The following is a 22,528-nucleotide window of genomic DNA, read 5'->3' as shown; positions in this document are numbered from 1 at the left end:
TTTCTAAGCTCCGCACGGCACTTAGAAACCCGCTGTTTACCTTGGTTACCAGCTCACTGCACCAGTGCGCTGGTAACTAAGGTACACAGCGAGTTTCTAAGCGACGTGGGCGCTTGCTACCCGCGACATCGCTGTCCTGATCGCTTCTGAGATCTGCCTGTTTGGCAGCTCACCAGCGATCATGTAGCGACACACCAGGGATCCTGCCAAGGTCATATTGTGGTCGGGATTGCTGGTGCGTCGCTATGTGTGACGGGGCCCTAAGAATAGGCTACCAATATTTGATCGGTTTGGGTGCGATACCACTTCACCCCCAACGGATCAGATGTTATAGGATGCAGCCGGAACACTGCAGCTCCATCAAAACTATAGTGACCATGGCGGGTACCAAAGCTCAACCTCCTATTTATTTGATAGGGGGTGGAAATGCAGTACCCGGCAGCGGCCACTATAGAAATGGTGGAGCTGCTATGCTCTGGTAGTATCAGAGAACTTTAGCCTCCATATATCCTATGCTCACGATACCATTAACCTTTGTATGTATTCTGCTGATTCATGATTCAGTTATCCCTTTAATGTATTGTGCCCATGATACCATTATCCTCTGAATGAAATACCATTGTCCTCTGCATGTGATAGCGTTATCCTCTGGATGTACTGTTCCCATGATACCATTATCCTCTGAATGTGATACCATTATCCTCTACATGTACTCCGAATGTGATACCATTATTCTCTGCAAGCACTGTGCCCATGATACAGTTTTCCTATGTGTGCACTGTGCCCATGATACTATTATCCTCCACGTGTGACATCGTTATCCTCTGCAAGTGATACCGTTATCCTCTACAATGTACTCTGCATGCTATACCATTATTCTCTGGATGCACTGTGCCTGTGATAACATTGTTCTCTGCAAATGATACAGTTATCCTCTGGATGTGCTGTGCCCATGATACCATTATCCTCCACATGTGATACGCTTATCCTCCGCAAGTGATACTCTTATCCTCTACATGTACTCTGCATGTGATACCTTTATCCTCTGGATATTGTGAGGTAGCGCTGTCATTCAGTTAGGGGATCCTCGCTAGGCAGCGAACAAAACACATCTGGCACCGTGTTTTCATAAACTCATAACAGTCCAGGCGGTTTATTCAGCAGCATAAACCCATAGAAGCAACATAAAGTTCATATACAGCATAGTGTCCATTATAGCTTCACTCTGGTTATCCTTATATCACACAGGTCAAGCAAATGTCCATTACACAGGCTCTTCAGCTTTAGTGTTCTCTCACCCACGTCAGGGTCACTAATGGCTTCTTTACCATCAAGCGGCAGACGTCCGCGGCAGACGTCCATTCCCTCCAGGGAATTACCAGGCACGTGCAGCCATTAACACAGCGTTCACTTGCTGTCAGAAGGCAGCCCCATCTCACTCAGACGGGACCTTCCACACTGGACCAACCAGGTTCCAGCATTCACCACATGTGACTTACCCTGGCCACATTATATGGTTCATAGCCACGCCCACCGGGTCACATGACTGACCTCATCACAGGTCCTTCAAGCATTTACACACTCTTTACAACAGTGTTCTTTAAACACACCCCCTGGGTGGGTTTGTAGGTAACCATGTCCGCCCATCTCCCTAGTTACCTGGAGACTTCTCCCTGACATATTAAAGCAGCACCTCAGCAGTATCACTGCTGATCAACACACATACCTAAGTCTCCATGTCAAGGCCACCAACCCTGAGATACACAACCGCCCTTCAGGATTCTGCCACTCATCCTCTCTCTTGGAACATCCACACAGCGCCCCCTAGTGGACACAGTGGTTACTACACCACATACCTCCCCCCTTTGTTCAAACTTGTGGGGTTGAACACACATTACATCAGGCTCTCGAGACCGGGCACTGCATTACACCTTGCCCCACAGGTCGAGAAAACCATCTCCATCTGTCATACAGCCTCATCTCTACGTTAGGCCTCCCCCGCCCCCAGCAGTCAGAGTACCGGCCCTGATCTTTGGCCCTCCAGTTACAGTCTGTCTGCGTCATCAGAGACTGTTTGGTCACCACGTTCCTCTCCCTGTTTGTTCTGTTCCCGACCATCTCCCCCGGTTGGCACGGTCACCATTCTTAATCAGGCCCACTGTCTGGCCTGAGTCTGACTCATTCAGGGTCTCACAGGAACTACGGTCTCTCAACGTCATCCTGCCAGTCGAACTACCACTTGCTGACATTCTTCGGCCATCTGCCATGTCACTTCTTGGTGGAACCCTTCGGGTCCTTATATCGTGGGTTGAAGGCGGCCGCCACCTGGTGTTCCGTACCTCTTTATTGATTCGCCGACGGTCCAGCCTCAACTGCTCAATTTCGTGCAGGTACCCGACTCGATACACCACGAGCAACCGAAAATCTCTCAGGCTCTCCACGGAGCCAACCACCATGATGGGAATCCTACCCTCTTCACTGGATACCTGGTCTTCATCATCAGGAGGGATCCTCACCCTCACCACACCGGAGATATTCACAAGGTCTTGCATTACCTTCCCGGATCTTCCAATGACTCTTCCAATCAGAGCTTTGGGTACCGGAACCACATCTTTCCGCAAACCCAGCCGATCCATTGCCTCCTTCGCTAACTCTAGGCGTCGAGCAGCCTTCATGTTACTCCGCCTGACGAGCTGTTTGGCGCGGAGACATTGTAGATGCATCTCTTTCAGGACAGCTACTCGGTTTGATGTATCTTCTCTGGCTGATACTATCACTAACTGCCGAGTCTCAGGTGCCCAGTGCACCTTACACACCTTGACTGCCTCTTTAAAAGCCTCATGCACACCTTCCTCAGCACAGGCTTCTTGCATGTCCTCTCATACATCAATCACAGACTGGAAGGTCGTGGTCTTGCTCTCTTCCTGGACCGAAGGCTCTAGCTTTACCACGGACACTTCCCTCACTACCGTTGACCCGACCGGGTGACTGTCTTCTTCAGTTCTTAACTCACCAACTTCACACGATTTGGTCACTTCATGACCCTTTGCCACGATGGATAATGGCAGTTCTGTCTTATTATCACTCGCGCTCACCTGCGGTAAGTCTTCGTCCAACTTCTCCCGCAGAAGACTTTTTACTTCTCCTCTGAGTTCCTCCATCTCTTCCTTGAGGTTCTCATTCACACTTTGCCAGGTGGACAGGTGACCTCTGAGCTCCAAGACTTCTTTCTCGAGCCCTTTCACCCTGTGCTCGGCCATTTGTCTCAGGACTCTTTCTCGTTCGAGATGTTCTTCCACTGTCTCCTTTATTAACTGTATTTCACGATCTTATTCTCTTTTGGCCAGCACGTGGCGCACTACTACCTCTTTAATTACATTGTCAAAGGGTACAACTAGGTCAGTCCCGTCCGCCGAGTGAACTGTCTCGTTACCATTTAACCGTGTTTTTACCCCAGTCGACTCATCTCCCAGCCCACCATCCGTCATATCACGAGATGTCAGGTCCGTAAGTTGGGCAGATGTACTTCTTCCGGTCATTTCTACCTCTGACCTGTCCACGTCAGGAGCCGTCACTGTCTCAGTGTGTCTGATGGCCCCACAGTCGAAACGTCTCCAAAGTCCGACCATACGTCAAACAAAACAAAGTCCCGGGCCCTCTCCAAGGCATAGACTAAGTCCCGTGGTATCCCGCCCCCTTGGCACTCACCACCTTTGGTCCCCTCAAACATTACTCTGTCTAAGGCATAGTTCACCGTGACCCCGTGTTTACAGCGAACCCTGGCGTTTTTCTCGGTCAGAGATAAAATGAGAGGAGTTCCTATCAGAGTCACCTGACTCTCTGAGTCCAGTCTACCAGAGCCTCCTTCCCGATGCAGCATCACGGTACACACCTGTGGCCCGTCATTATCCGGAAGATACATGCCGTACTCCTCAAAAGACATACACACACACACCGGTTCCCCAGACATACCCACTGAGGCAACCAGTGCTGCCATCTCCTCTTTTGACACACCGGCCCCTTTCTGGACCACCCCAATTTGGGTCACCGCCCCTCTCTGGAACTCCAACTCTTTTTGGGGTACCACCCCAATTTGGGTCACCACCCCCTTTCGGGATTTCCCCATGTCCGTTATACCGGTCTCCTTAGACCACAGTTCACACAACACAGTTTGTCTCTTTTACGATACCACACAAGTCCTTGTTGGCACCACCACAGCTCCTGCTGTCACCGATCACCGACACCACCGGCTGCTGTTCACACACAGTGGCTGGTGTCCTCTTCGTAACCCCGCCGAGTTACAGGAAGCCGCTTGTCCCCTTCGTAACCCCACCGAGTTACAGGAAGCCGCTTGTCATCTTCTTGACTCCCACTGAGCCACCGCAGGCTGAGTTGAGAAAAGAAAAAAAAAAAAAAAAAAAAACACCACACAAACTCACGTGTCCTGTCTGTGTGCTATTCAGGACGTACAGTCTCCGCCTGAGACCGTCCAACACACAGGGCGCACCGGGTGCTATTCAGGGAGCCGACCCTCCTCCCAGGGTTTCCCAACACACCGGCCTCACCGAGTCCAGGGGCTCAGCAGGTGCTCTTCAGGACATCCGTCTTCTCCTGAGACTGCCCAACACTCACGCCTCACCAGGTCAAAGGTTATACCACGTGCTCCAGGGAGACGATTCTTCTCCTAGAAGCTCCCAACACTGACCCTCCAGGACCTTGCTCACTAAACCCTCCAGATACACAGTCTTTATCACTGACCCAGGTCAGTACAACACGAACATCTGTCCGTTACCTGTGTCAGCCACACAGGTCCTCGGATACCTCTTCTCCACAGAGGCACCCTATAGCAATCACCAGTCTCTTTCTCACTGACCCCGGTCAGTACAACACGGTTTTCACGACCGTCACCTGCTGGCCGCGCAGGTTCTCGGACCCCTCTACCGCAGAGGTATCCTGTAAGTCTCTTTCTCCTGGGGAAACGGCCGCACTGGGCTCACTGATCCGGACAGTGCCTTACTCACTAGGCCGCCCCATGGTTCCAGAACCACAGCCGGGCAGTGGCTTCCCCAACCATCAGCCCTCCTGGCTCAGCGCTGCCCTTAGCAACCGACTTTGCAGTCCTCTTCCGTTGCTCCCAGCAACAAGGCTACAACAATGCCCATAGCTTTCTCCACCAATTGTGAGGTAGCACTGTCATTCAGTTAGGGGATCCTCGCTAGGCAGTGAACAAAACACATCTGGCACCGTGTTTTCATAAACTCATAACAGTCCAGGCGGTTTATTCAGCAGCATAAACCCATAGAAGCCTCATAAAGTTCATATACAGCATAGCGTCCATTATAGCTTCACTCTGGTTATCCTTATATCACACAGGTCAAGCAAATGTCCATTACACAGGCTCTTCAGTTTCAGTGTTCTCTCACCCACGTCAGGATCACTCATGGTTCCTTCACCATCATGCAGCAGACGTCCATTCCCTTCAGGGAATTACCAGGCACGTGCAGCCATTAACACAGCGTTCACTTGCTGTCAGAAGGCAGCCCCATCTCACTCAGATGGGACCTTCCACACTGGACCAACCAGGTCCCAGCATTCACCACATGTGACTCACCCGGGCCACATTATATGGTTCATAGCCACGCCCACCGGGTCACATGACTCTGACCTTATCACAGGTCCTTCAAGCATTTACACACTCTTTACAACAGTGTTCTTTAAACACACCCCCTGGGTGGGTTTGTAGGTAACCATGACCGCCCATCTCCCTAGTTACCTGAAGACTTCTCCCTGACATATTAAAGCAGCACCTCAGCAGTATCACTGCTGATCAACACACATACCTAAGTCTCCATCTCAAGGCCACCCACCCTGAGATACACAACCGCCCTTCAGGATTCTGCCACTCATCCTCTCTCTTGGGACATACACACAGCGCCCCCTAGTGGACACAGTGGTTACTACACCACAATATACTATGACCATGATACAATTATCTTCTGCATGCGATACCACTATCGTCTGCATTTATTGTGCCCACGATACCATTATCCTCTGCATTTGATATAGTTACGTGATACCGTTAACCTCTGCATGTACTGTGTCCATGATGTCATTATCCTCTAAATGTAATACCATTATCCTCTAGATGCACTGTGCCCATGATACCATAATCCTCTGTATGTGATACAGTTAACCCCTGCATGTACTCTGCACGTGATATCATTAACCTCAGCATGTACTGTCCTCATACCATTATCCTCTGCATGTGATACTGCTATTCCCTGCATGTAATGTGTTCATGATAGTTATCCTGCATGTAATATGCTCATGATAGTTATCTTCTGCATGTGATACCATTATCCTCCGCATGTAATATCGTTATCCTCTGCATGTATTGTGCCCATGATCCATTATCCTCTATAGTTGGTATCATTATCCTCTGCATGTGATACATTTAACTCCTGCATGGTCTGTGCTCATCATACAGTTATCCTCTGCATGTACACTGCTATACTGAGAGCGCGCTTCTCAAGCCTAGCTGCTTCATTCTCCATTGTGCAAAAAAAAGCATAGATAAATTCCCAAAATGGGGCAGAAAGGTCAAAAAATTATCAACAACTGATCACAGAGACTTTACTTAAATTGTCATTACCTGTTGATGCTTGAGACACTTCCAGAATTTGACCGGTCGCTTTCTCTAGGAACCAAAATGGCTTTCCACATTTTCCCACTGAGCTCACTCGGAGTGACACCTTGCCGAAAATATACTGCCCTGTCTTCGTAGCCGATGCCCCAGACCTAAATGAGATTAAAAAAAACAAAAAAAAACCAAAACATTTATTTAATCCAGACATATGGAATCGCTTCATGCACCAGTGTGCCAAGATCATATACAATTCATGAAATACTCTGCATTGCCAGAAGCATTTCAGTGAAGCATTAGGGAAAATAGCCGAAAGGTTTGTCCCATTTGTGGCATATGGATAGAATGAGGCATAGATGTCTGACAGACGCGGCTCTTACTCCTGGGAGTTGCATCTATCTCAATATGCTATAAATGATGTCCCGGACGGGAGCAGCCCTATAGAGCACAATGCGAGTGTCCTCTATAATCTCGCCATATATATTCAAATGCAGGTCCTCTATGGTCCTTTGTGCCTTCTTATACCACAGGGTCATAGTAACATTCTGACTACACTTCTAGTTTGTACATTACCTGGTCATTGAGTCCAACGCTCAACATTGCCAGTTCTCCCACCATTTCAATCCAGCTGGTACCACATGGGTTGTGCGAGTTTATTCCTCTTCTAAACCAGACCTGGATAAATGTAAAAAAAAGGAGTAGAAAAACATTACACAGGGTACAGGCTGTTCATGCAGAGTTAGACAATTAAGGCTACACACACGATGAACACCTTTGGAGACATGTTTGTTTTTACTTGAAAGGGAACCTGACATACCCCTAGGAGGTGTTAGGGGCTTTATCAGCCTCCTAATAGGACGAATTTAGGTACTTACTGTAAAATCTCTTTCTCAAAGCCTTCATTGGGGGAGACAAAGGAGACCATGGGTGTATACTGCTGCCACTAGGCAAAAAAAGGTTAGCTCCTCCTCAACAGTATATACCCACCAAATGGCACAAAGCTAATCAGTTAGCAAGAAAGCAGTAGAAGAAGCCACAGGAACATTAACTTGAACGAACCCAACATAGGCTATAACAAGGGCGGGAACTGTGTCCCCAATGAAGGCTCCGAGAAGTACCCAAAATCGCCCTCTTATCGCTTCATTGGTGGACAAAAGAGACCATGGGACGTCCTAAAGCAGTTCCAAGTGTGGGAAAGAGAAAAAAAAAAAATGGAAGAACACCCAGAACAGGACTAAGCCCAGGCTAGCAGAACTTTCTTGTTTAAGCTTGCATTAGCTGAGGCACAGGCAAGAACTCTGTAGAACTTTGTGGAGGTATGTACTGAAGACCATGTAGCAGCCTTGCAGAGCTGCGACACAGAGGGCTGATGGAGAATGGTCAAGGAGGCCCCAACTGCACAAGTGGAGTCAGCTTTGGCCCTGAGCAGGGGTAGTCTATCATGTGGACAATAACCTTCCAGGATGTGAGAGCAGATCCAGTGAGCGATTGTGGCCTTGGAGGCCAGAACAACTCTGAAGTGACCCCCTGGAATCAAGAACAAAGAGTCGCAACATGTGAAAGATGCTGTTCTGGAGAGAAAGGAGATGCAGAGCCCTAACAAGGTCCAACTTGTGGAGGGATTGTTTAAGGGCATGAGATGGACGGAAGGAAGGAAGGAAGGAAGGAAGGAAGGAAGGAAGGAAGGAAGGAAGGAAGGACTGACTGACTATGTCCTCGTTAAGGTGGAAGGGGTAAAAAACCATCTTCGGGAGAAAGTAATGAACTGGATGTAGCACCACCTTGTCCTGTTGAAGGACAAGGAAGAGCAAATGGCACTAAAAAGCAGCCAGATTTGAGACACGCCTCATGGAGGTGATGGCCACTAGGCAGGCAATCTTCAGGAAAGTAGGGGGTGGGGGGAAAATCATCCCAAATGGGCTCAAAGGAGGAACGCTGAAGAGCGTTGAGGAACGGGTTGAAGTCCTGGGAGTCCAAGGGAGGATGATAGGGTGGAGCACAGTAAGCAACCCCCTATAAGAAGGTCCTGAACCGGCGGCGGGAAGCTAGATTTGTCTAGAACACAACTGACAAGACGGAAACCTAGCCCTTGAGGGAACTGAGAGAAAGGCCAGGCTCGAGACCTGAATGAAGAAAGGCCAGAAGAGAAAAGGACATCAGCAAAAAAGGCTTTCCAAGTGCGGTGGTAGATGCAGGAGGAAGAAGGCTACCTCACTTTGATCATGGGGTGGATGACTGGTCGGAGAAACCAGCGTGAATTCTGGTGGAATCAGGGACCTTGGGAAAAGAGGTCTGGACAATCCGGGAGTTTCCAAGAGACGTCTGTGATGATGTTGATCACTTCTGCATACCAAGCTATTCTGGGCTAGTCAGGATACACAAGTACCTCCTCCGCCTTGATCTTCTTGATGAGTCTGGGAATCAGTGATAGACGTGGAAAAAGGTATCGCAGGCAGAACTGTGACCATGGGAGGACCACAGCATCAGAACAAATCGTGAGGGGCTCGCGAGCCCTGGAGGCGAAGCGAGGAACTTTGTTATTCATCCAGAATGCCATCAGGTCGCAGTCTAGTGTGCCCCACTTTAGACAGATCTGACTGAAAACAGATGGGTTCAGGGACCACTCGCTTGAGGAGAGACCCTGGCGACTTAGGAAGTCGGCTGCCCAGTGGTCCACTCCAGGAATGTGGATTGCTGATATAGCAAGCACATTCAGTTCATCCCAAGCCAGAATTCGATGGACTTCTGACATGACGGATCTGCTTCAAGTTCCACCCTGGTGATTTAAGCACGGAACGGCCGTGGCATTGTCAGATTGGATTCACACATGGAGACCCGTTAGGAGATCCTGCCAATGCTGGAAAGCAAGGCAGGTAGCTCTCAGTTCCAGAATGTTCCTGAGAAGTGAGGACTCCAGAGAGTTCTGGCGAAAAGCTGCTCCGCAGCCGAGCAGGCTGGAATCAATTGTTACGATCTGCCAGTGCAATGGAAGAAATGATCTCTCGCAGTGTATGAGAGGAGATAAAAGCCACCATGCCAGCGACTGTCTTACTTTTGGCTGTCCACAGAGGAGGTCTTCTTATCCCAGCGTGATAGGAGAGCATGCTGTAGGGAACAGTCTCCATAGCAGCTGCCATTTTCCTGCTCATGCAGGTCCAAAGCAGATGGGGATATGGGTGTCTGAGAGACTGAATCCTGAGAAAGGGGGAGGAGAACTCTTCTTCAGGAAGATAGATTCCGGCTTGTGTGGTATCAAAAAGCATATCTAGGAAAACTAGGCGCTGGGCCGGAATTAGAGACAAATTGGTAGTGTTGATGAGCCAGCCTAGGTGAGACAGGGTGTCGAGGGTGAAGTGGAGATTCTCGCAGTAATCCCGATAGGACAGTGCTTTAATCAGAAGGTTGTCCAGGTAGGCGATGACTAGGATACTAGTATAAAATGTGTCCAAACGGTACGTAGACCCAGGGGATAGTATATCTACTTATCCTACAAGGGATAGGGATACAGTAATCCCAAAAGTCAGTGCGTGCAGCTCAAAATGATGCAGTGATTTGTATAGAAGGTGGTCTAACCTCTATCCTACGAATGATGTAACCTGGAAATAAGAAGGTATCAAGTGTGAAAATGCAATGAAACCACAAGTATTGTCAATATGTGCAGCGCAGAAGAAATAATGGATAACCTGTATAATGATATCAACTTAATGGAGAGGCATAATAAAAGTAAATTTTTGGCTCAGAACAAAAATGTTTCAATGGTATTTGCAGGATCAAAATGGAGTATTACCTGCTTGCCATGGTAGGAAAGGAGTAGCTGCGATGTCTGATAATGTGGACTTCAGGAGAGATAAAGAGATAAACTGTATGGCGTTTTCCTTGCGTGGCGTGGCCGCAGGTGAAATGGAGGTCCTTAGATCCACCTGTTGGGGAAAAAGGACGGTGTGCCTCACTGTACACACAAGTGTGGAAATGCCACAGGACCGCTTCAGATTCTTCTGATCCGTGTTGAGAGGATCCTGCAGTACCAGGTCACTGCACTGATGCATGAGCAACTGTCAGGTCGTGATCGCAGGCAAGAGGACAGAGTTTTTAATAACTGCTGGCGAAATTTCACGCCGAGAGTGCGTGTGGTTAGTGATCTGCCTCCGGTCCGCCAGAGAAGTATGTGGATTTACAGTGATCTGCTGGTCCAAAAAGGGGAGATCTGCTGGGTCGCAGAGTGTAGATAGAGGTGACAGATGTCCGGAGGTGTAAATCCAAAATTTTACGTTCACTGTATTTGCTGTAAAATGATCCGGGATAGCATTGTCCCGGCCGGCGGCAAGCACTAAGGATTCACTGCCAGTTGACCTGAGTGGTAGTACACCGCTGTCGGAACCATGTTGGAGACGTCACTCACGTGTCAGATGTCAGATTTGGGCTGATAGAAGGACTGTGCTCCTAATCCAACGAAAGGAAGCCGGTAGCTTTCGAAATGTGTTGGATTAAGAGCACTATCCTTCTATCAGCCCAACTCTCTCTGACACCTGAGTGACGTCACCAATACGGTTCCGACAGCGGTATACTACCACTCGGGTCAACCGGGAGAGATTCCTTAGCGACTGGGGAGAAAGGATGCCTTGACAAGGAGCTTGGCCCAGATGGAAATCGATTTGGACACCCAGGTAGAGGCAAAAGGCGGGACAGAGCAAGGACACTACAGCCTTACAGATGGACTTGGCCAGAGACTTAAAGTGTCTATCAGAAGGATCCTTGAGGGAGCTGCCATCTGAAAGAGGGAGGATTGTGTTGGGAGGACAACAGGGAAACCGGAGGGTCCACAACTAGAGACTCAGCCCAAGGTTTGAGCAGGTCAAGGGGGAAGGGATACAGGAAATCCATACATCATGTTCTTTGTAAATGTTTGTCCAGGTGCTCCCACCTGAGGGAAAATATCTTGCCAAACTCCTTATGGTTTGAAAATACCAGGAGAGGATGTTTCACCTTTTTGAAGGATTCTGTATGGTCCGTAGCAGGGAAGTCCTGTTCCTTGATTTTGAGGGCTTAATTGATGGCAAGAATCAGACTGTCCATCATGTTTCGCAGCTTGGACGCTTGATCAGAATTAAGACCAGAATATCACTCAGAGTGGAGGTAGCACCCCTGGGCTGTATGGGGACCAGGGGAGGAAGAGCAGGAAGTAGAGGCCATTCTGGAGGATGTGGATGGCGTGGGAGATCCAGATGAGGAGGGACTCACTTCCTTTATATCATACAATCTGCCATGATGGAGTGAATGAGAGAGTGAACCCAATCTGTCCCACTGAACGATCAGGGCACTGGCGTTTGCTGCTGTGTTAGGCAAACGTTTGATGACCGAATCCAGCATCTAGGAAACCCTGGTTAAGTAGTCAAGAGATTTAGGTAGCAAGGTGAGGGGGTGCACTCTCTTCCTGGACAGTAGGGGGTTTCCATCATGGGAGGCTTGCATCATGGGAGGACTGCAGTTGGGGCAGGGAGACAAGTGCTGGCCTGAGGGCAGTCTTTTCTTACAGGAAGAACAGGCAAAGTAAAGAATGATAGGATGTGTTGGGCGGGAGCAATTTTCCCTAGAGCTGGACATAGAGCAGGTACTAGTGTGGGTAGTGCTAAGGTGTGCTGGAGACTGTGTGCCCTTTTAGATGGACAGAGCCTACCCGATCCAGACAAGGAGTGCAGTGGAAGACTCTCTCTCCAGAGGTGATATCAGGATGCAAATGGCACAGTGTGTGGTGTCCTTCTCTTGCGATGGCCGTTGGAATGCAACCGGCAGCGTGTGTGGCACAGTTGGAGACAAAGAGTGATAGCGATTACATGGGTGGGAAAAGTGATGGAGCCTGAGAAGGTGTGTGGTAAAAAAGCGTCAAGACCCAGCCAGTCAAGATGGCGGATTGGCTGCCGGGCGAGGCTGCAGAAAAGAGCGCAGAGTAGCCCGTGCTAACGCCCGAGGACACCGGAGCGTGGGCAGGAAAAGTAGGTCTTGGAGAAGTCGGGGCCTAGATTAAAATTGATGGCCGGTGAAGTGCATGGTGGGGTGGTGGGCTGTGTTCACAGACCAAAGACCTGTACCATGGTCAACCCAAAATGAATGAGGATCCTTGAGAGGATCTGGCAAGTCCTAGATTGAGCCCTGGAGCCCCTCCCACCTGAACAGATCCAGTGGAGAGAAGGAATAGTAGTCTGGGAAGGGGGGAGTAATAGTGAGTCCTAGCTTGCCATCCAAGCTGGGTGGGGGAGGGGAGAATCCTAGTCCTGTAGGGGTCCCGACTCCCTCTTCAAATATAGACGGTCTTCTGGGACCCTCAAGAGGTTACTAGGATTGGTCTGCCTCCCCACCGGCACTCTCTCGTTATGGTGGATGACTGGGCTGGGTTTAAATGGCAAAGACCGTCCTCCGTTCCACCCCCCCCCGAGACACTCTTGATGTGTTAGTGGGTACGGTCTTGCCGCTTAGAAACGAGAGTACGATGTTGAGGACCACACTGTTTTCTTGTTTTATATATGTTTCCCTTGAGTTCTTCCAACAAAGACTTCGGCTACCAATTGACTGAATGAGTATCCAGAAAATATACAGTATGTCATAGACCAAACTCTTGTTTACCCAGTGTATGTACTGGACGAAAATGTTATCAATCTAATAAGTTGTATTTGTTGCAGTTATTTTTTTTATTAAAAAAAAAAAAAAGCGCCCTGGTCCATCGGCCATGACAGTACTCCGTGGAAGTCGGAGCAGAGCACTGCAAACTTTCGACAACCTGTCGACACCCTGGGTGCCTCTTCTGATTAGTAGCCGGCATGATGCACGTTATGACATGGTCTTATAGTCGCGGAGGTCTAGCACTCGGAAGATGCTGACAGGTAGTTGGGGATTCGTAGACCTCTGATCCGGCTGCCACGTGACCGCTGGACCAGGGGGCTACAAATAGTTTTGCTCAACTCTAATCCTTTATTATGCAATCAATGAAAGCAGAGCTATAAAAAACGCAAATCGCGGCTGTTGCTCGACTTACTTTGCGTTCTTTAGTCACAGCCCAAACTACGTGAACACCAACTGACACATGCATGATCCGGTCTTCGGGTGTGGGGGCTTCCACAATCTCCCAAGAAGAGCCTGAGAAAGACGCCATATATTAGATCACAGACATCACATGACAGCTCCGAGTAAGCAATACAAAATATTTGCACAGTTCCTGTAACCAAAAATGAGTCGGGTGACAGAGGATTTTTGTCTTGTGTATGGAAATCAGAGAAGAAATAGCCACATGAAGTATTAGCCAAAGTATTCTTAAGTAATCTGACAGCAGCATGGCATAGGGACAGAAATCCCAATTCCAGCGATGTGTCACTTAGTTTACTGGGTGCAGCAGTTGTGACAGAATCACAGTTTTCTCTGCTGCAGATCTAGCAGAGCTCAGAATGCTGAGCTGTACTTTTATATTGTACACAGAAAGCTGCTGATCAGGGGTGAGGGTCTGATTGGACCAGGAGGTACGAGACACCTAGTCATGTAGTGATAAATTACTGCTGATAAAAACACTGATCTTCTTGAAACAGCAAAATGCAGTCTAGTAAGTGACACATCGTTGGAATCAGCATCTCTGCCCCTACATCATGCTGCTCTCAGATTACACAGCAAAATTGTGCCGACACTCGATTTGTCTTTTTTCCAGGTCAAAATAAGTCTTAAAGTGGCCTCTAAACTCCTTTTTTTTCCCCAGTCTACTTGGTCGGCTTCAATTGTACTTATTAAATGTCTGTACTTGGAGGACGGATTCTCTCGGTGAAAGGGGCAACAACATGGGAATGTACTTGCGAAATAGACCGATCACTTGGTTTTCTTTTCATCTTATATGCTGCTCTAACTCGGCCCAGCAAGTACAACAGTCTGTATTTCTTGCTAGTTAGAAAAAAGTATCCTCCAAAAGGGGGTAACCTTAAAGGGGTTGTCCACTACTCTTTAGGATAAGTCATCAATATAAGACTGACCACCCGGTACCCGCACCAATCTGCTGATATTGTTTCCATCAGTGGATGGATTTTGACACCTGGCACGGTTCTTGGGTACTGCAGACCTGCTCTTATTCTCTTAAACAGGACCTCATCTGGAGTACTCAAGAGGCGGCCATTAAGCAATGTTCTGACTGGCAGGGCTGTGGAGTCGGTGCTCATTTTGGTGGAGTTGGGAGTCGGTATAAAATGGACCAACTCCTAAAATATATAATAAATTGGGTACAGTAGTTCAATGCAGAATGTGCTGAATATTTTTTCATAGGAATTTGGGAAAGTTATGAAATGTCCTATAAATGGCTGTTCTATTCCTGATCTAAGGCTACATTCACACACAGCGTTTTTGCTGCGTTTTTTGAGGATACGTTTTTCAGCTGCAAAAGCAGTTCAGCTTTTTAAAAAAACTGCATCACCTGAAAGGTTTTTGAGCTCATTGATAATGTTTTCAATAGCAAAAGCAGATTAGAAATCTGCTCTATATATCCATTTATCCATATCTGTCTATCCATATCTTACCTGTACCAAAAAGAATGAAAGCCGGGTAGCACACAGAGTAGCACTCCTTTTTTTTTTTTTTTTTTTTCGCACCAGTCAGGTACACCTCATAGCTGCCCAAAAGGACGCCCAAGACAGGCATTGCTCATCTTCAGTAACACATCAACATCAACTGATAGTTGGAATAAATAGACTGCATTCATCACCACACCTTCTTATGGTGCAGGCTTTATTTTCAAGTGTAGGGGTGTGCAGTATGAGGTTCTACAGCAGCTGAGGTGTGCAGTATGAGGTTCTGCCCCCCCCCCCGCCCCCAGGTTTGATCCTGGCTGCGCCCATGGTGTGAATGTAACCTGAGGATCTAGGCTTTGTCTTAGCTGAGATAAGTCATAGTGTTATATATAAAGACCGGAAGTTTGGACACACCTCATTCAAAGAGTTTTCTTTATTATCATGACTATGAAAATTGTAGATTCACTGTGAAGGCATCAAAACTATGAATTACCACATGTGGAATTATATAATTAACAAAAAAGTGTGAAACAACTGAAAATATGTCTTATATTCTAAGTTCTTCAAAGTAGCCACCTTTTGCTTTGATTACTGCTTTGCACACTCTTGGCATTCTCTTGATGAGCTTCAAGAGGTAGTCACCGGAAATGGTTTTCACTTCACAGGTGTGCCCTGTCAGGTTTAATAAGTGGTATTTCTTGCCTTATAAATGCGGTTGGGACCATTAGTTGTGTTGTGCAGAAGTCTGGTGGATACACAGCTGATAGTCCTACTGAATAGACTGTTAGAATTTGTATTATAACAAGAAAAAAGCAGCTGAGTAAAGAAAAACGAGTGGCCATCATTACTTTAAGAAATGAAGGTCAGTCAGTCCGAAAAATTGGGAAAACTTTGAAAGTGTCCCCAAGTGCAGTGGCAAAAACCATCAAGCACTACAAAGAAACTGGCTCACATGAGGACCGGCCCAGGAAAGGAAGACCAAGAGTCACCTCTGCTGTGGAGGATAAGTTCATCCGAGTCACCAGCCTCAGAAATCGCAGGTTAATCGCAGCTCAGAGTAGAGACCAGGTCAATGCTACACAGAGTTCTAGCAGCAGACACATCTCTACAACTGTTAAGAGGAGACTCTGTGCAGCAGGCCTTCATGGTAAAATAGCTGCTAGGAAACCACTGCCAAGGACAGGCAACAAGCAGAAGAGACTTGTTTGGGCTAAAGAACACAAGAAATGGACATTAGATCAGTGGAAATCTGTGCTTTGGTCTGATGTGTCCAAATTTGAGATCTTTGGTTCCAACCACCATGTCTTTGTGCGATGCAGAAAAGATGAACGGATGGGTTCATGCCGGGTTCCCACCGTGAAGCATGGAGGAGGAGGTGTGATGGTGTGGGGGTGCTTTGCTGGTGACACTGCTGGGGATTTATTCAAAATTGAAGGCAAACTGAGCCAGCATGGCCACCACAGCATCTTGCAGCGGCATGCTATTCCATCCGGTTTGCGTTTAGTTGGACCATCATTTATTTTTCAACAGGACAATGACCCCAAACACACCTCCAGGCTGTGTAAGGGCTATTTGACCAAGGAGGAGAGTGATGGGGTGCTACGCCAGATGACTTGGCCTCCACAGTCACCAGATCTGAACCCAATCGAGATGGTTTGGGGTGAGCTGGACCGCAGAGTGAAGGCAAAAGGGCCAACAAGTGCTAAGCATCTCTGGGAACGCCTTCAAGACTGTTGGAAGACCATTTCCGGTGACCACCTCTTGACGCTCATCAAGAGAATGCCAAGAGTGTGCAAAGCTGTAATCAAAGCAAAAGGTGGCTACTTTGAAGAATCTAGAATATAAGACATATTTTCAGTTGTTTCACACTTTTTTGTTAATTATATAATTCCACATGTGTTAATTCATAGCTTTGATGCCTTCAGAGTGAATCTACAATTTTCATAGTCATGAAAATAAAGAAAACTCTTTGAATGAGGTGTGTGGTCTGTACTGTCTAAATGTAATCGATATTTCATAGTGTATTACATATTTACAATTTATTACAGTTTTTTGTGTTCTAAAGTTATATTCCAATAAATATATATTATGTTCTATCTAAACATCTTGATTATTGTATCATAAAAATGATTAAATGTCTGATGCTCACATTGTACTACAATAAATTTTTCACTTAAATATAAGCAATATATGTGGGAGTCGGAGTCGTGGAGTCGGAGTCGCAGGTTTGGCTTACCGACTCCACAGCCCTGCTGACTGGCGGGAGTGCCTGATGACGGACCCCACACTTATCTGATATGGATGACCTATCCCAAGGATACGTCATCAATATGAAAGTACTGGACAAGTCCTTTAAAAGGATTTTCCAAAGATAGCGGAAAAAAAGACTGACCAATGGAAGTCAGATTGCTGGTAACCCCCCAGTGCTGCCAAGAACAGGGAGCCCCAGCTGATCAGAACCCAGCTCCATTCATTCTCCATGGGACTGCTGGAAAAAGTCACGAAAAGCGCTCCGTTGTTTCCAGCAGTCCCACAAACAATAAATCAAGGGATAGTACGTGTGCTTGACCCCTTCTCCAGAGACTCGCTCACTGGGTTACTAGGGCCCCCCGTGATGAATAGGTTATCCCCTATCCTGTTCATTGGGATCATTTTCAATTTTGGGAAGACCCAGAGACTAAACCCAGAAATATTACACTGCAGCCCCAACTCCTAGTGATTCTACAGCAAAATCCACACGGGTTTCAGGCAGATTCTGCTGCGGATTTTACTCCTATTCACAGTGAATATTGGCAAAAGACAAAAAAAAACAAAAAAAACTTGTCTACAGTCTTTTATAACAGATACTGTATAATGAAGGGCTGGAGAAAAGGGAATACAAAAGAGCACATGATCTGGTGAGCTTTACCTTTAGGGTTATTCCTGCCGATGCCTTTCCTCACAATGGCCTGTCCTTCCCATAGAGCAGCCCATAGGAGGTCATCGGGGCCGCAGCTTATCTGTATGACCTCGCTTGGCGTTTCTATTTCTGACCACGATGATCCTTCAGGATTGTCATGGCAGACGTCTTCTCTGTACCAAACCTAAGGGAAAATGGGCAACGGTGGACATTTCAATATCTCGCGCACACATGGCGTAAGGGGACATCACACAGAGATGATCTGATGATTATAAGACACTCCGCACGAACGGATAGGACATACGTCATGTAGGTGTTATCGGAGCATGCTCATGTCCTAATTGAGTATTTTCGGCGTGCTCGAGAAAACAGGATTTTTGGGTTGCTTACCGTAAAATCTGTTTCTCGGAGCCTTCATTGGGGTACACAGAGACCATGGGTGTATGCTGCTGCCACTAGAAGGCTGACACTATGCACAAAAAAAAGGTTAGCTCCTCCTCCGCAGTGTACACCCCACCGACCGGCAGGGAATTCCTCAGTTAGTGAGAAAGCAGTAGGAGAAGTAACAGAATAGATTGAAAACAGGATAATATAGATGGTTAGCACTCGGCCTGAGAGTTTGAGTTCGCGGTGCTAGTGAAAAGGAACGGATAGTCCCCAAATTGCATAGACAATATAGAGTCAATGCACACGCTGGTTATGCTTAATGTGAAAAAACTGGCAGCACTTCTCTTTCCAGAGTTCCTTTTTTAGGTCAAAACGCACGCCAACAAGGCGGTCGAGGAGGAGGAGAACAAAATCGCCAGATGACTCTTCGGTCACAACAGGTAGGAGTCCAAACTTAGTAGTAAATATCTCTGATTACTCCCTTTCTCCTTTAGAACTTAAAGTACTAAACCTAGGTCTCTCTTTCTGTCCAACACCAAGATGGGATGCTTTCCAATTAGAGAAAGACCTACAACTATTTTATCGCAACATTAGATTGAAGGTACATTTTGATGATTCTCCAACAAGGTTAGCTAACATCACAGCTCCAGATCCTAATTGGGATGTAAGCCCTTCTATCACAATTGACACCCTAGGGTTACGCAATCCAAGTAGCTTCATGCATCCCAAAACTAACCATGCAGTTGAGACCTTTATAGACCTCCTTGACAGGGATATTAAACAGACCATCCATGAACAACGATTGGGCCTTCTTCCTGTCCGCCATAATTTATCACCTGAAGTATAGGAGTAACCCCGGCACACTAATAACATGAAAGTAAAGTCTTCTCAACGACAGTCTTTAATTGTTGTGATTTTATTGATTGTGAAAAAAAAGGGTGGTGTTACAATCCAAAAAAGGGTGGTGTTACAATCCAACGTTTCAGCTCTACATCTCGAGCTTTCATCAGGGATATGACTAGATCCTTGGTTTTGAGGTGTGTGTATAAGTGGTATAGGTTTGCCTTTGTAATCCAGCTGCTGGAACGGTACCTATAGTAACCACGATGTGTAGGGTCAGCACGTGACTCCCGTCCTTGTGTCCTAAATCTAGTCAGGTGTGGAGGAGGCCGAAAGGCTTAACCAGCCTTTTCAAATTCTATGACACCATTAATAATGCCAGACATGAGTTGAAATTTACAATGTCCCATAACTTGGAATCAATCACTTTTTTGGAAACTAGGGTTAATAAAGATGCACAAGGAAGACTTTCATCCGACCTTTACACTAAACCCACTGACTGCAGCAACCTTCTCCTGTATGACAGTTGCCATCCAAGGTCCACCCGCAACAGTCTCCAACGATCTCAATTTAAAAGGGTCACCAGGATTGTGTCAGATCCATCAATTAGAGACCTCAGGTTACGAGAAATGTCCGATAAATTTGAATCTAGACATTATCCACCTGTACTTCTGGCCTCTGAGATGACCAAAGTATTGATTGACTCTGACACTACCGGAACTACAATAATCAAACCATCCGGACTCCCATTTGTTCATGGTCACCACCCATCCATGCAAAGAATACACAATCTCATCCACAAACATTGGCCTTTATTGACCAGAGCCTATCCCAAAATCAACATTTTCAAATCTCCACCGTTGATGTGCTTGAGGAGACCTCAAAATATCAAGGACAAGTTAGTCCGTGCTGACCTGGGTACCTCCAGTTACATCAATACACATACCTTGACGGGACAGAAAAGAACAGGTACGTTCCCCTGCCTAAACTGCATGAGCTGTTCTAACATCATTAAAGGCAATGAAATAGTTCACCCACGTTCTGGCAAATCCTATCCAATTAAAGATTACTTCACTTGTGAAACCAACTTCGTCATTTATATCATCAAATGTCCATGTGGTTTACTGTATGTGGGTGAAACCACCCAGGCTATCAGGGACAGAATATCCAGTCATAAGTCCACGATTAGGTGTGGTAAAACATGGCTCCCACTTCCTGCCCATTTTAAGGAAGCCCGACACAACGTATCACAATTACGATTCCAAATAATTGAGAAAGTCCCTAGACCTAAAAGAGGTGGTAACCATATTCGTCTTTTAAAACAACGGGAGACGTTCTGGATCTACACTCTTGACACCCTACATCCGAGGGGTCTAAACCGAGATATTGATTGGCTAGTCTAATAATAATAATTTTTTTCCCTTTTTTCCTTTAGACCCATTGAGTGGTTGCCTTCTTGAGTCTCTTTTTACATCTAACCCAAGCGGTAAGATAATGAACCATAATGTGTTTTCTTTTCCTTTTTCAAGTTTTTTTCAAGTTTTCATTTTATTTCCTTCCCCCCTTTTTTTTCCCCCGTTTTTTCAGTTTTTCCTTTTTTTAACCCCTTCATGACCAAGCCTATTTTGACCTTAATGACCAGGCCATTTTTTGCAATTCTGACCAGTGTCCCTTTATGAGGTAATAACTCAGGAACGCTTCAACGGATCCTAGCGATTCTGAGAATGTTTTTTCGTGACATATTGGGCTTCATGTTAGTGGTAAATTTAGGTTGATAATTTTTGCGTTTATTTGTCAAAAAATCAGAAATTTGGTGAAAATTTAGAAAATTTTGCAATTTTCAAATTTTGAATTTTTATTCTGTTAAACCAGAGAGTTATGTGACACAAAATAGTTAATAAATAACATTTCCCATATGTCTACTTTACATCAGCACAATTTTGGAAACAAAATATTTTTTTGTTAGGAAGATATAAGGGTTAAAAGTTGACCAGCAATTTCTCATTTTTACAATAAAATTTACAAAACCATTTTTTTAGGGACCACCTCACATTTGAAGTCACTTTGAGGGGTCTATATGGCAGAAAATACCCAAAAGTTACACCATTCTAAAAACTGCACCCCTCAAGCTACTCAAAACTACATTCAAGAAGATTATTAACCCTTCAGGTGTTTCACAGGAACTAAAGCAATGTGGAAAGAAAAAATGTCCATTTTAATTTTTCCAACAAAAATTTTCTTTTAGCATCAATTTTTTCATTTTCACATGGGAAACAGGATAAAATGGATGCTAAAATTTGTTGGGCAATTTCTCCGGAGTACAACGATACCTCATATGTGGTCATAAACCACTGTTTGGGCGCACGGCACGGCTCAGAAGGGAAGGAGCGCCATTTGACTTTTTGAATGGAAAATATGCTGGAATATTTAGCGGTTGCCATGTCGTGTTTGAAGAGCCCCTGTGTGCATAAACATTGGAGCTCCTCCACAAGTGACCCCATTTTGGAAACTAGACCCCCCAAGGAACTTATCTAGATGCATAGTGATCACTTTGAACCCCCAGGTACTTCACAAATTGATCTGTAAAAAAAAAAAAAAATAATACTTTTTTTTCACAAAAATTTTCTTTTAGCCTCAGTTTTTTCATTTTCACATGGGCAACAGGATAAAATGGATCCTAAAATTTGTTGAGCAATTTCTCCTGAGTGCACAGATACCTCATATGTGGTCATAAACCACTGTTTGGGTGCACTGCATGGCCCGGAAGGCAAGGAGCACCATTTGACTTTTTGAATGGAAAATTAGCTCCAATCGTTATCGGACACCATGTCGCATTTGGAGAGCCCCTGTGCACCTAAACATTGGAGCTCCCCCACAAGTGACCCCATTTTGGAAACTAGACCCCCTAAGGAACTTATCTAGACGTGTAGGGAGCACTTTGAACCCCCAAGTGCTTCACAGAAGTTTATAACACAGAGCAGTGAAAATAAAAAATAATTTTTTTTCCTCAAAAATGATTTTTAGCACACTATTTTTAATTTTCACAAGGCTAACAGGAGAAATTGGACCACAAATCTTGTTGTCCAGTTTGTCCTGAGTACGCTGGTACCCCATATGTGGGGGGGAACCACTGTTTGGGCACACGGCAGGGCTCAGAAGGGAAGGAGCGCCATTTGACTTTTTGAAATGCAAATTACTTCCAATCGTTAGCGGACACCATGTTGTGTT

General features: G+C 46.2%; 1 protein-coding gene across 1 annotated transcript in view; it reads right to left on the bottom strand.

Annotated features, from left to right (window-relative positions):
• The window catches only part of TECPR1 (tectonin beta-propeller repeat containing 1), a 109,765-nt gene that overhangs the window by 61,409 nt on the left and 25,828 nt on the right, over positions 1-22,528 (bottom strand). The window contains exons 6-9 of the mRNA XM_073543058.1: positions 18,083-18,257; positions 13,671-13,771; positions 7,217-7,318; positions 6,653-6,798 (exon numbers count right to left, since the gene is read on the bottom strand). Coding sequence (XP_073399159.1) covers positions 6,653-6,798; positions 7,217-7,318; positions 13,671-13,771; positions 18,083-18,257 — 524 coding nt within the window. The remainder of the gene's footprint in view (positions 1-6,652; positions 6,799-7,216; positions 7,319-13,670; positions 13,772-18,082; positions 18,258-22,528) is intronic.

This window comes from Dendrobates tinctorius, unplaced genomic scaffold, assembly GCF_039654945.1.
Source record: "Dendrobates tinctorius isolate UK_male_01 unplaced genomic scaffold, ASM3965494v1 ptg000129l, whole genome shotgun sequence".
NCBI classification, from domain to species: domain Eukaryota; kingdom Metazoa; phylum Chordata; class Amphibia; order Anura; family Dendrobatidae; genus Dendrobates; species Dendrobates tinctorius.
The sequence above is the reverse complement of the archived record's forward strand: the minus strand, read 5'-3'. Positions and strand labels throughout refer to the sequence as shown.